This window comes from Chamaea fasciata, unplaced genomic scaffold (assembly GCF_029207755.1).
Source record: "Chamaea fasciata isolate MVZ Bird 193981 ecotype frontalis unplaced genomic scaffold, bChaFas1.0.hap1 SCAF_18, whole genome shotgun sequence".
Taxonomy (NCBI): Eukaryota; Metazoa; Chordata; class Aves; order Passeriformes; family Sylviidae; genus Chamaea; species Chamaea fasciata.
This window is the reverse complement of record NW_027094103.1, coordinates 2074150-2088025: the sequence shown is the minus strand read 5'-3', so window position 1 is coordinate 2088025 and position 13876 is coordinate 2074150. Positions and strand designations below refer to the sequence as shown.

Sequence of the window (13876 nt, the reverse complement as noted above, 5' to 3'; positions counted from 1 at the left end):
ATCAGGAATTTGGCTCAAAACTACCAGGTTTGGGATTTCCTTTTCTGGTGGGCAAAGCAAAGTCCAGGCTAGCTGGAAGACGTCCTTTCCCTCTCCTCTCAGCAGGGCTGCAGAGCATGAGGAGTGTGGGGGATATCTAATTGGGTAAAGGGGTGCCTGGGAAAGGACAAAGGGACTGAGGTGGACACTTGATCCAGTGGCTGGAAGCAGCACTTGACACTGGTAATAGACTGTCTGCACCTGCAGTGTAAATTCCACTCTGGTTGAATTTTTTAGTTCTGAAACTTAAACATCTGAGTTTCAGGGGAAAACTAAACAAGCTCATCCCTACCCTGACACCTGTACGAAATGGATCTGATCATTCTCGCTAATCCAGCACACGCTGTGCTTGTACCTGACCTCAAAGCCTTCCAGTCTGCACACACTGGTTCTTACAACAGCTCGCTCATTACAGTGCCGGCTGCTCAAACTTGCAAACCACCACCAAACTATGAAATGTGAGTAACCTGCACCTGATTAATCACACACACAAACCCCCACACACACCCACTCCCCCTCCCCTGTGCTCTTCCAATAAAACACCTTAACAAAAATCAAACCTAGTTGGAACAAGCTCTTTTGCTGCACTTATGCTTCCCTCCACAAAGAGGATGAGAGGCCTGTACAGGTGGTGATTTGTTCAGTGGTACTCAGGCTAAGCAGTGTCAGACTCAAGTACTTGCTGGGTGCTCATGACCTAATGATAACAGAGCTGGGGTTTCAGTCCCTAGGAGGAGTTTGTCTTTGAAGTCTGCAGATGTTCTGCTTTAAATTGCCTGAGATGGGGCTTTGAAATGTAAAAGTTGGGCTGTGCTTTTAGGTAGGGTGCCAAATTAACCCAAGGAATTGTGATTGTAGAGCAAGAAAGCTGCTCCTGGCTGTTCCCCAGTAGTCCTAGTGCTGCATAAAGAAAGCTGGATGAAGTTGCCTTTTTCTGGACTTGGTCCCTCAACTGTCCTGCTTTGAGAGACAATTTGTACAGCCTCTCTGGCCTTGAGAAGCGCTGCAGTCCTTGTGTGCCTGTACCTCATGGTGAACTCGAGGATTAGTAATCACAAACTTCACAGCAATTAAACTGCACTACAGATGATAATTTAAGGCTACAGCAGTTTCACACATATTTTAGTTGAATTCCCTGAAGAGGCTGCTGGCAGAAGTCCCTGGTCATATAACAAAGGAAGGCTGAAGTGTTCTCAAGAAGGCTGGGAGTTTTTATGTCCATGAGCCAAAACACGTTTTAGATGGGAGGTTAAGATGCAGCAGCATCCCAGGTTTTGTCTTACTTGCTCAAATAACCTTTCAACCTCACTAATACAAAGTAATGCCTGGAGTACCACTCTGGTACAGGAGCCTAGGATAAGGCTGAATAATATTATCACTAAATTGCAAGTTTTTGGTTTCTGCAGACTAACATCTGGAAAAAGTTCCCTCCCACCCAGGAATCAGAACTATCTCTGTTATTACTCAAGTCTAAACAAGATAAATTAAGGTCAGAAAGTGTTTTTTGACTGTGCTAGCAGGGTGGGTGGATCAGCAAGGATCATAAAACCTATGGCTTTATCATAAAGGCCTGAACATAACTGTCAGGCTGCCAGCAAAATCTGCCTTGCTTGCAACACTCATCAGTTCTGGCAGTGAATGGTAGGAACGCTGTCAAAGAGATGGGGCACCTCAACAGCAAGATGGATTCTAATTAGTTGGTAAGCAAGCTTGGATTCTTCTCTAGAACTTACTCCAATGAATTTTGTTTTCAGACTCCCTAGAGAAAGACAGGTTGTTTCTGGGGTTGCAAAGTCCTGACCCTGCAGTGCCAGGTGCGTTCATGACACCCACTTTGCTTTGAGTGCTCTGTGCACTGCAGCTGGCAGTGCTGTGTGCTGACAGAGACCACAGCAAAGGCACTGGCTGCAGAGAACCTTCAGTCCCAGTCACTGGAGGCTTTACCTGCTCTACCAGCGCAGAGACTGTGCTGTTTTCCAGATACAATCTTCACAAAAAAAAAAAAAAAAAAAAAAAAAAAGGGTTCACCACACACCAGGCTGACATCTGACAGAAATGGCTCTTAAGTCTGTGATTTCAGTTGAACTGTTCTACCTTGTTGAGTAAACCAGCTGAACACCTCCCCAGGTTCATTACAGACTGTGCCAAGTCTGGTAACAGACCACTCCTTAGAGAACTGTTTGCTGCTTCTAGTTCCAAGTCTCTTTCTCACTTTCCCCTTGCACCAAAAGGTTTTAGGGTGTTTTACCTGTTGAAGTAAAGCACCCAGGAAAACTGAATGCATGTGAGTGTTCAGCACTACACCCAAAAGCATTAATATTAGGCCCTGGGAGTGCTCAGTTACCAGAATAGCACAAAACACAGTGACATTCACTGCTCATTCAAACTTACTGAACTCAACCTACATTGTATGCATTCCTTTTATTTAAAAAGTTGTCCTAACAGTGCATGTTGCACCTATACAAAAGAATCTTTACACTGTGCACACACAGGTAAAAGAGGGCTCCAACACCTGCCACAGATCTCAGCTAGGTCACGCTGCCCACGCAGCGTTCTTGGTACGTGGCTTTGGGTGGAGGGGGTGGGGGCAGAAGTCAGCAGTACTGGGAACTCATGGCAAGTGGAATGTGTGTCCCCTTCAGAGACAGAAAGACCCCTGCCAATTCTAGATCCATTTTGGGGAGAGGAATAGGGATAAAGTCTGTAGGAAGAGCACCAGTGTCACAACAGGAAGGTTACCAGGCTGGAGCAGTGTTGGCCAAACGTCTCATGCGCCTGAGGGAGGGAGAGAGAAAGAGAGAGAGAGAAGTACAGTAAGTGCATGTTACAGTCATGGGAGGTCTTACCAAAACCAAGGCTTTTGGGGAGGCTGCCACAGCTTTGTAGACAGGTTTATTCCTAGACAGAACTCCTCAGTCACCTGAGTATGCCCGTTGATAAGGCAAAGACACTACTTTCACTAACAGCTGTTAGGGCACTTTTGTTCATTAACTTGGATTGAACCAACTGCTACTGTAAACTCTTCGGTCAGCCATAGTAATGCACAAAATGACTGTGCTACTGTTAAATCAGCAGCTAAAAAAATGTCCTGGGAAAGAGCTGAGCCAGTATATTTACTGTTTCCACAATGCATCTTTTGAAGAGATGCCAGCCATTCATTTATATCTGCCAGGAAGAATTTCATCAAGGAGGTGTAAACTCTCAACTGCTTGTCAAACATCACTTAGCAGGTCTCTGGTGGGCAGAGCTTCTCCTGGAACCACACAGTGCTCCCCGTGCTGGCAAACAGGTTGGCATCAGTCAGGCTAGAGCTGGGAGCTTGCCCACTGCTACATCAAATTGAACTTTACACTACATAGAAGGAAGCTTTGTGGCAGGATTCTGAGGGAGCATGACAGTGCATGAAACTCCAATATGTTTGATTCATGCCTTCCTATACAAACAACTCCCCTGGACAAGAAATGACCACAAGGACAAGAAAAAAAAGTGGGTTAAAATAAAAAGGAAACTGCTGCAAGTAGGAGATGGTAAAATAGACATTTCAATGTTTGTGGAGGAAGATGGTAACAGTTGAATACCCTGAAGCTAAAGTTTCTGTTGTGAGCAAGGCTGACATCCTGCCAGTTGGCTCTCAGTAGGGAAAGAAACATCAAAGCTTGGAACTTCAGTCAAGGGACAGGCCAAGAGAAGTGTCCAAAGTAGTGGCAGTACCTTGTGTTTCTGTCCTGGTCTCTGATCTTCTTCTCCATCTCGGCGTCCGTGAGGGTTTCCAGGAGCGGGCACCACTGGTCAGCGTCCCCCGTGTTGCGGATTGCGATCTCCACGGTGGGCAGGGGGTTCTCGCTGCAGGGCACAGGGCAACAGAGCAACAGCTATCAGTGGGCCCAGAGCACTCCCCTGGCTCACCAGCACAGGGACAACACGGCATCATCTACGGCATCATTCCTTCTTTGCCCCACTAAGCACAGTCTGGTTCCCTGAAGTTCACCACACGCTCCTGGTTACACCCTCGGGGAACCTGAAGTTTCTGGAAAGCAGCTACACCCATGTCCAGCCACCACTGGAAAGGGATTAGTGCTGGACCTGAAATTCTTCCCCACACAGGCTGTTACATCCCTGGCTGGCAGGGTTCAACCCCAAAAGGCACAGCTCATCGCCGTCCATTAGTCCTGGGAGCTCCTCTCCCAGTGCAGCCCTGGAGCTGGGACTGTTCCCAGGGCTCCCTGCCCAGCCCTGCTGTTCTGCAGCTCTGACCTCCTAGCTGTAGTTTGCCTAGCACACCCCTGACAGCTCTTCCCCGGCAAAGTCTGCCTTTCTTGGGAGCATGACACTAGGAAGAGCAGTCTTTTAGGACCTGCTGTTGCAACCAGAAGCTGTGGCTAACGAAACACCAGGCTGTGCCCCAAATCACAAGATCTGTTCCTCAGAGATTCCTCTGCCCTGACCAGCTGTATTACCACATGCACAAAAATATTTACTGCTTCACTAGCTGCTTTTCAGTAAAAGTCAACAGGAATTGACCAAGAGTAGTTTCCCAAATATTGACAGTGGAGCCGGAAGCCCAGCATAAATATAGAGGAGCCTTGGAATGTAAATGTTTGCTTTGAATTCTCAAAAGTGGCTCAGCCTGAGCTGCAGAAGTGTGTGTGTCAGAGGAGCCCTGGGACAGATGTGCACACACATCCGGCCCCCTCCCCAGGGACGTGCACCCCTACACAGGATTTCAGCACTCACAGGCAGCCCTCTCATTCCCTCAGGAAAGAACTCAAATGCTAATCATCATGGGAACAAGCAACATCTGCATCAAAGCTAACAATCTAAAAGAACAAGTCTTCAAAGTAATGCTACCATGAAAAATTAAACCAGAGCCTTTGGTATCTGATCCGAGGAGGAAGCTTTAATTAAATCTACTTCCAGTACTGCTGACATCCACTAAACAACACTCAAACCCAGGAATTTCAGCTTAGTCCTAGAATGTCACACATTCCAGGCAAAATCAGATATCAGCTGGGGTTTTGTGAGAGCATGATCTCTACCTCACTATGTTTAACACTGAGCATTCACTGAATTAAATGGGGGATGGAAAGCTGGACTCATGCACAACCTAACTGCAAGGCAACTCAGATACCACATTTCTTTAACAAAGAATCAGAGAGAAACTGAAAAATCCTTCCTCATCTCCCAACCTCTACAGTAAGACAACTCCTCCACTGCTTTTCCTGATGAGGAGGAAAGTGCTGCTGCCAGAATGGCTGAAGAGCAGTCAGCTGCAGGCATCCCAGAAGTGCAAGGAGCTCTGTGCTCAGGCTCCTGGCCTCTGGCAGTAGTGGCAGGGGCACGCCAACAAAGCAGGGAGACGTCGTCTTTTGGAAAGGTGACTCCTCAGGCACGTGGGTTTGGTGTGTGGGAGAACCCGTGCCATCACGCAGGTCTCAAAGGCAAAACTGGCTGAGGTGCTGTGAGCTGCCACCAGAAACACTCAGCATGCAGGAGGGAATATCAGAGCACACACTGAAAATCCCCCAGGCAGCAGCTACCTCTGCCTCCAGGCCTGCCCATCCACTGGCTTTCCTTGTTTTGTAAGGAGCAGCTCAGCTGAAAAAAGTGCCCTGGCTTTCATCAACTGAAAGACAGTTTCACCTCTCCCTCAGATGATTAAGAGACACATGACTTCTCAAACCCCCAATCCCTTGAGATATTAAGGTTCTTTTGATACATCTAAAGCAGACCCTTTTCCTACATCAGTGGAATGATGCTGGAGCAAGCACCACTCCTGCGGTTTGGAAATTCAGGAACTAACCAACCACAGAACCCAAATATCATTAATCACTGTAAGGTTTCAAAATACTCCTTTGCTAGAAGAAAAGAGGGAAGAGGAGGACGTGTTTGTACTATGACAAAAAAAAAAAAAAAAAACAACGAGGTTTCAATTAGGTGTTTTTTTCTCTCTGAACAGCTCATGTTTATGTACTTTGTTCTGTTGGGGCTCCTTTTTTAGTTTTTTTGTTCTCCTTCCTGCAGTACTGCCACAGTCTGAAGAAGGCCTGAAATCTGCCTGTTTGACATACCCCTAACAGGAAGCAGCCACGTACAGGAAGTACCATGGCCCAACATATGTTTTTAGAGAGAATAGTGTGAAGCTGGCGTTAACAGGAGCTGGGCAGTACTGACCAAAACTTTATTTACTGCAAGTTCCAGCCACAGAGCAGAAGCAAAAGGAGAAATGAACCCCACTCTCACTCCCAAGAGTCAACACTGCCATGGATTACTTTCTTGGATATCTGCAATCCGCTGAGAAGCACAGGAAGGAGGGACAGAGACTTCACTGCAGGCCACCATGCTGACAGTGCTGCAGGACAGCACGGATCAGGTTCTCATCCACCACCCTGCAAGTTCTCATCACTTCTCAGCAATACCCACCCACTGCTTTGGTGGTGGTGGTGGTGTTGCTGGATGTAGACCCAAGCCAAAACTGCAAGTATCAGTCCAAAGTTGTGGAGGGAAAGGTAGAAACCACCTTCCACGGGACATCAGCAGGACGGACACACCATCTGACAATTTAATTCAGAGTTTAATTCACATGTGCTAAAGGGTCCCTTTCCATTTTATGATATGAATCACTCTGGGGATCACTTTAGAACCAGGCAGTTGCTGTGAAAGACTGGCAGGATAAAAACTGTACCCAGAGGAAGCAGAGTGAGACCAGTGCAAGAGCAACTAGGCCAGAGCAGATCAGTGTCTGTTTCTCACAGAAGGCTGATCAGACAGGAAACCTTCAGATGGAGCAGGAAGATGGAGCAGAGCTCCCCAGCAGTAGCCAGCTTCCCCACAGTCTCCAGCTCCTCTTTGCTTACTCCCACTCCCAGTACTCCCTGCCCTCTGCCTGAGGTAGGACAGGGCCAGGCACGTTTCCCTGTGCTGCTTCCTTGAACTGACCCCTACAAAACTGGTGTCAACAGTACCATTCCCTCCTCTGCAAATACAGCATTTGCTGAACTCTTAAACTTCCTTGACTGTCACCATGACCCGAGGTCACAAAACCTCAGAGTGTACATTAAAGGACTGTCAGAGCTGCAGACTCAGCACTGTGCTGTGGATAACATCAGTGCAGGAACTCACCACAGAACGCTGCACAGCACAACTGGAAGCCATTTAGGAGACAAATTACAAAGATGACTAATCAAACCTGGCAATGCTGTATTCCAGCTGTGAGAAGGGTCTATGATCAACCCACCTCTAACATCAGCCTGAGTAGAGAGGTACAGTTTTCATCACTCCAAGATCAAAAAAACAACGCTTGAAACATTGGATGGCCCATGTTAGGCAAAGCCAACAAAACAAAAAAATGTATCTGGGGCTCATCATGACCTTACATTAGAAGAGGGACTATTCCTGTTAATTAATTCTGTTAGCAGAAGCTGACATTTCATCAATATTGGGTCCTGAAATGTATTAGACCCAACAGGAAACAATATTTAGGCACAAGCACAAAAAATTGTTAAGACGTACAGAATGGGTGCAAGCCATAAGGACTAACTTCAAACAAAACCTTCTGCATCAGGTCAGCTGTTTTAAGATCCACTGATGCAAATGCCCATGAAGCACAAACACAGCCCAGAGGCAGAGAAGGAGGTGGCAGTTCAGTACCTGAAGGCATAGGTCTTCTGGTGCCAGCTCAGCTGCCCCCGGATGCTGTAGGCAATAGTGGTGACAAACTCCCCGCCCAGGCCAAGCTCTGAGCACAGCTTCAAGGCAAACTTCTCTGGGGAGTTCTCCTTCTCTGACATGTCCCACTCAAACTGGTCTACCAGGGAGATGTTTCCTACATGGATGTTCAGCTGGAGATAAGGGAAGAAGCAGGTTATTTGTTTCCACTTTCACAAAGGTTTGTCCAAGGTAACTGAAGTGACGAGACAGAGGCTGAAGAGAGCAGTAACTCCTAGTTCATCTGCAGAATTCCTTAACTGAATTCTTAATTTCAGTGGCACAAAGACAACTCAGCATTGCTCACCAAGGTTCAGCTCTTCCAAAGGAAGATGGCAATGCTTTAACTGAACTATTTCATCATCTCAGAGGCTGGGCACATAGATGTTTAATCATCTGTCACCTTGGTTCTGTTCTCAATACAAAGGACAAAGGCGAATCTGGTTGGTATTAAGAGCTCCTTTGCTCTGAGGGAAGCTTTTGTACTCTTAGTACCCCATAACATAACTAGAGAAACCCAAATGGCTCAGCTCTCATTCTACTGCCTTCCTGTCTTACCTTAATAATAACTCGTTGGTCTGACTGATCCTCCAGGATGCTGTCAGTCGGGTACGACTCGATCTGCTGTCGGATGGCAGATGCAATAGCAGGGACAAAGGTCAGAGGATTCAAATCCAGGTCATCACAAAGAATCTCAGAGAACATTTCTGGGGTCATCAGCTTTTCTGTTGCAGAAAAAGAATGAACACTGTAAACTTCCTTAGAAATTAATGTCTGCCACTTACAGAACACACAAAATCCCACAGGGCGAGGCGACAAAGGGAATCCCAAATGCGTTACCTTTTGCTTTTAAGAGGGTGTTTTGTACCAGGTCTGTAAGGGCAGATACACTGATGCAGGGGCCTACACCTTCCTTTACCTGCTCCATGGCATCCAGACAGCGTGGCCACAGAAAGCCACAGCCAATAACCTCAGCTAACAGAGTACCCTCAGACCACTGAGCTGATGAACTGGCTCAGGAAAATCTGCCAGTTAAACTCTTCAGACTACACGTGTCCAGGAATGACTGCACCCCATGGAAATGACAGAGCATTTGCTAAGAATGCAAGCACTGAATACAGTCCAAAGTGGGAGAGCTTTAAAGCTTTGTCTGTATGGGACAATGACATTTGGTGATGGACACAACTTTACCTCTCCAGCCTCAGGAAACTCTCCTTGCTACATACCATTCATGTTCCACGTAAATGCATCTCGGAGTTTCTGCCCATCAATTTCCATATCAAGCCTGATTGGAACCAGAACCTCTGGCTGGGATGCATTCTCATGGATCACTGCTGGGTCATGGTCATCAAAGCTACAGTGGAGAGCAACAACACAGTATAAGCAATGAGCACATGACACATCTGGCATCCATAGAGGGAAGGCAACATTTGCTGGAAGCAATCCCCACACTCCAACTCCCCAGTCTGTCTGTAGGCAGACTCTTCAGTGCAAGCTTACAGGGCTCTGGCAACTAATACCAGTTTATCACCTTTTATTACATTTATCATAACACATTCCTGCAAATAAACCAAGGAAGTTTTCTAGGATTAGATTTATCTTGGTTGCCTGAAGTTTCACAATGGAAAAAACATTAGTCATGAGCTTCAGCTGAGTTTCCCACTCATAATAAACTAGATCAAAGTTACTGGTACATGTCAGCGAGAAGCAGCCTGTCCTTCACAAAGTGGGTCTGCAGGCTTCTCAAATGACAACTGCTCAGCAAATCAGCAGGCAGTAGAAGGAACTCATCAGGAAAAGAATAAACCATTTTCCTGACAAAAGGAAAGCCACCGTTCTGAGCCATGGATGGCTACTGTAACACAGAGCCTCAAGACACACAATTTAACCTCAACGTTCATGATCTGTAGGTCATTTGTCAGCTGGGGATGAATCACAACATTACATGAACTCATCAGTACTACCCTGGCAGTGTGTCATTTCAGTAACTATTCCCACTTTCCAGAAGCAGGAAGCTGTCTTACCACAGAGGGAATGTTCTCTTCTTGTCCCTGCCCATGCGGTTCCTGTTGATGGTTGTGGAGCACGGCACTGCGTCCAGGTGATGGGAGCTGTTGGGCAGGGTCGGCACCCACTGGTTGTTCCTCTTTGCCTTCTGTTCTCTGAAAGAGGCTGGATGTTAACCTGCAGGCCCTCAGCACCACTGCTGCTGCTGAAGGAATGGTGTCATTTTAAACTTTTAAGTGCTATTACGAGTTCCTGCTGTTTTATTCTAGAACCACCAACATTAGTGTTCCACCAGGAACTCCTGTTCCACACCAGCCTCTCAGAAGGCCACTCCCCAGCTTGCAAACATCCATCAGATATGGATCCAGGTGCACCTTTATAAATACTAGATTCATATTTGGATTTTCTGTCTATACTTTACAAAAGGACTGCTGAGAAATGCAAGGTCTCCAGAAGGCAGTATGTCCAGAGAGCGTTCTGTAAAACATCTGTTGCAGATGGAATGCAGTAATTGCAAAAGTTGTATCATCAAACACTTAGATTTTTCTTCCTGTTTTACGTGGACAGTAACCCAATCCTTACACTCTGGAGATCCCCAGATTTGCCCGGCACTGCAAATACTTAATGCAGACTGGCAAACAACCCCTGCACAAGGGCCTGGGCTTGTGCAATTCCTCGTGCTACCTGCCCAAGCTGACATCTTCCCAGCAGCTCCATTCTGAGCTCGGCCCTCCCCGACGCTGGTTACCTGAGGTAGGTAGGAGGTTCTGTGCTGATAGACACTGCCTTGTACTTCTCATCATTTCCATCCAAGATCTCTTCCACTTCAGAGGCCTTTAGCAGCGTCACGCTAGTGGCTAATGTTGTATAGCCATGATCTATTACCAGGAAAGATGCCAATAATTACCAGGGCAAAGCGCTACAGAGCACTGTAGCGTGAACAGGCTACATAGTGACAAGCCCTGTCACTGCAGGAGGGACTAACACAGAGATACAAGTGTCCCTTGGGCTTCCTCTTCTTGTAGATATCTACAAGGCCCAGAAAACAATCAGCCCTCAGTGGACTGAAAGGTCGGAAATAGAGATGCATCTCTATAGATGATCGATAGAAAAGGTGTTAGGACTTGGGAAAGGGGGAGAAACCTCGGGACAGCTCCTGCTGAATGACAGAGCCCACCTGCACTGGAGAGTCCTGCTAAGGGTCTGAGAAAGAAGAGTTAGGCCTGGGATCAGGAGGCACAATTAGGGAGACCACAAGGAGAGATCAGAGGAAGAGGATTAGACATTAATATTATTGTAATAGCACCAAAGGTCACAGTGGACATTCTTCCTCTAGCACAGCTAAGAACATCACACAGATGATACTTACATCTTCGGGGACTGTGAGACCGCTGATTTTCTGTTGGGGGGAAAAAAGAAAGCAAGAGGTCAGCAGGATACTTGGACGAACGAGACATAAGCCCAGAGTAAACCATTATTTTTATTATGCTTTAGTCTACAGAACATACAAGAAATCACATTGCTAAGAAATTTAACTGCTTGCTATTAGTCCCTCAAAAAACCAATATCGTCCCTGTAGTTACATCACTAGCAACACACCACAAACTCTGGCAAGCACAAACACCCAGTCCCTGCAAGAAGCAAAGTTAAGCAAAGATGCACATCTTCAATGGGACAACCTTGCAGCACTCCTGCCTATTTAACAAAAGAGACAAAGACACCCCTCTTAGTCTACAAAAAATCTGTTCTGAAATATTACATTGATTTGGAGATGTGGCTTTTGCTTTGTGATGAATGTAGCCAACCCCAGGAACTCCATGATGGATGTTTCCATTTCAGAACGTTTTTGATCAGGTGATATTTGTTGCCAGGCTGAGCCAGGAGCCACCAGTGCCACCGCTGCAGGGTGCTCCATCACTGGGGCAATCTGAAGTGATTCACACAGCCCTCAAGGTGCACAAGCTTCTGAATCGCCAGGAACAGTTTCTCAGGGCAAAGTTTTCCATAAACATTACTGGGAATGTTTACTCATCTTCTCACCATGTGAAGAGGCCACAATCTTCTTCCTCTCCTCCACCGTGGCCAGGCGCCTCCAGAGCGAGGGGTACCTCTTGTACAGGGAGCCCCGAAACATACGCAGGTAGTTCCCCACCTGCAAGGAGACAAGTGGAGATGTGGCCTGGTATTCCATTTAAGAGAGTTTGAGCAGAAGCTGGAAGAAATTCAACTCTTTTTAATGATAAGAAGGACCTCTCAAGAGGGTGTTTTTGCTGGGTTTTTGTGCTGTGCTTGGCATCAAATAGCACGGCGATTTTTCTGGCAATACAGAAAACAAAATTTTTCTCAGCACTTATTTCAGTGGTGCTGTCTTATTTCACTAGATCCAAAAAAACCTCCCATCCACTGATAATAGGAAACTTAATAGGAAAACACTCAATTCATCTGCATGCATTTTTGAACCACCTACCCCTTCTTTACTTCAGTTTCCACATCAATGTGCAATGCTCAGTTAGAATATAACTAAACCAGATACCCAGCTCTCTGACACATTATTTTTACTTTGAACCTCCCTGTCATCTAGACATTATTTGACTACAGCAAACACCCAGAGACTTGTATTTTGTATTAAACCCTTTGAACATCAAAAATGTGATTGCAGCCAATAGTCCTCCTTCAGATTTACTTACCACCTGTAAAGCAGTTCTGTTCTTCCTGGCATAAGATCCTCACCTGTGCTGAAGGCTAAAGCAGGCCTCGCTGAACAACTATTTCTAGACTCTGAAATCAAATTTTTAGACTGACAGGACACTGGCAGACTGCCATACAACAAGACTTCTATTCCTTGTTTGAGAAGACTCTTTTTTGATCTCAGTTTTTAGCTGTATCTTTCACCCTACAGTACTCAGCCACACACAGAAATTAATGGTAGATAAAAAAAGACAACCCTTTTCCTTCTCCATGTACCTGACATAGCAATCTCACAGCTCAGCTGACTGCAGTTACAGTTTGCTTTCAAACTCTACACTTCACATGAGCTGGGGGTGTTTAGTCCCTGCTCAACCTATAGAGCTGGCAGTTAAGCTTAGCCAATAGTCCCTTTTCTGCATCAAGCTGGGGGCTATAACATTTTTTCCCGTTTCCCTGGTGCTAAAGGGCCGGTGTTTCTTGCTTGAATAAGGCTCTTCGTCAGGGAGGCTCAACGCCCTCTCAGCACGGGACAACAGCGTGTCAGCACAGACACCGGGGTGCTCGAACTGCCCGCCGGTGTTTGCCGACCACCCTGCACAAGGCAGAAGGAGCTGCCCCGCCCGATTTTGGTGCTGTTCCCGAGCCCAAAGGTCCAGGTGGCGGATTCGCTGCCTCGCAGCACGTGAAATAACCCGAACCCCTCAAACAACCGCGTGCAGGAAATCTCGGTGATCGGGAGCGGGGCCTCAGGCTCCGACCGGGCGATGATCCGGTCCCCACACACCCGCGCGGGTCCCAGGGGCCGCCCTTAGGGCAGCCCTGATCCCGCCCGTCCCCGGCACGGCTCGGGCAGCGCCCACCGGGGGCTGAGGGGACCGTAAGGCCGCTCCCCCCGCGCCGGGTTCTCCTCCGCCCCTTGCCGGCCCTGAGCGCAGCCTCCCGCAGCCCCCGGCCCGGCCCGGCCCCTGTAACCCCCGGCCCGTTCCCTGTGTCCCCCGGCCCGGCCCCCGTGTCCCCCGGCCCGGCCCCTGTAACCCCCGGCCCGTTCCCTGTGTCCCCCGGCCCGTTCCCTGTGTCCCCCGGCCCGGCCCCTGTAACCCCCGGCCCGTTCCCTGTGTCCCCCGGCCCGTTCCCTGTGTCCCCCGGCCCGTTCCCTGTGTCCCCCGGCCCGTTCCCTGTGTCCCCCGGCCCGGCCCGGGCCCGGCTCCCGCTCGGGCCGCACCTCGGAGCCGATCATGTAGAACTCGCCGTCCTCCTCCAGCTGGAACTTGACGGGCTTCTGCCCGAAGGTCTTGCTCAGCGCCATCATCATCATCGCGGCGGCGGGCGGGGGCGGCGGCGCCCAGAGCGCGGAGCGCGGCCCGGCGGCGGCGGCGGCGGCGGCGGCGACAACGGGCGGCGCCGGGCCTGGTGCGGGCCTGGTGCGGGCCCGCTGCGC

General features: G+C 48.2%; 1 protein-coding gene across 1 annotated transcript; it reads right to left on the bottom strand.

Annotated features, from left to right (window-relative positions):
- Positions 1-2445: 2445 nt before the first annotated feature.
- On the bottom strand, positions 2446-13859 carry SMARCB1 (SWI/SNF related, matrix associated, actin dependent regulator of chromatin, subfamily b, member 1). The gene is made up of 10 exons (XM_066199336.1): positions 13661-13859; positions 11791-11902; positions 11120-11149; positions 10499-10628; positions 9768-9905; positions 8970-9097; positions 8302-8468; positions 7687-7877; positions 3751-3882; positions 2446-2814 (listed from the first exon to the last, which is right to left on the bottom strand). Exons 1-10 carry the CDS (start codon positions 13751-13753, stop codon positions 2775-2777), a joined length of 1161 nt encoding a protein of 386 aa, XP_066055433.1. The 5' UTR covers positions 13754-13859; the 3' UTR covers positions 2446-2774.
- Between the last annotated feature and the right edge of the window lie 17 nt (positions 13860-13876).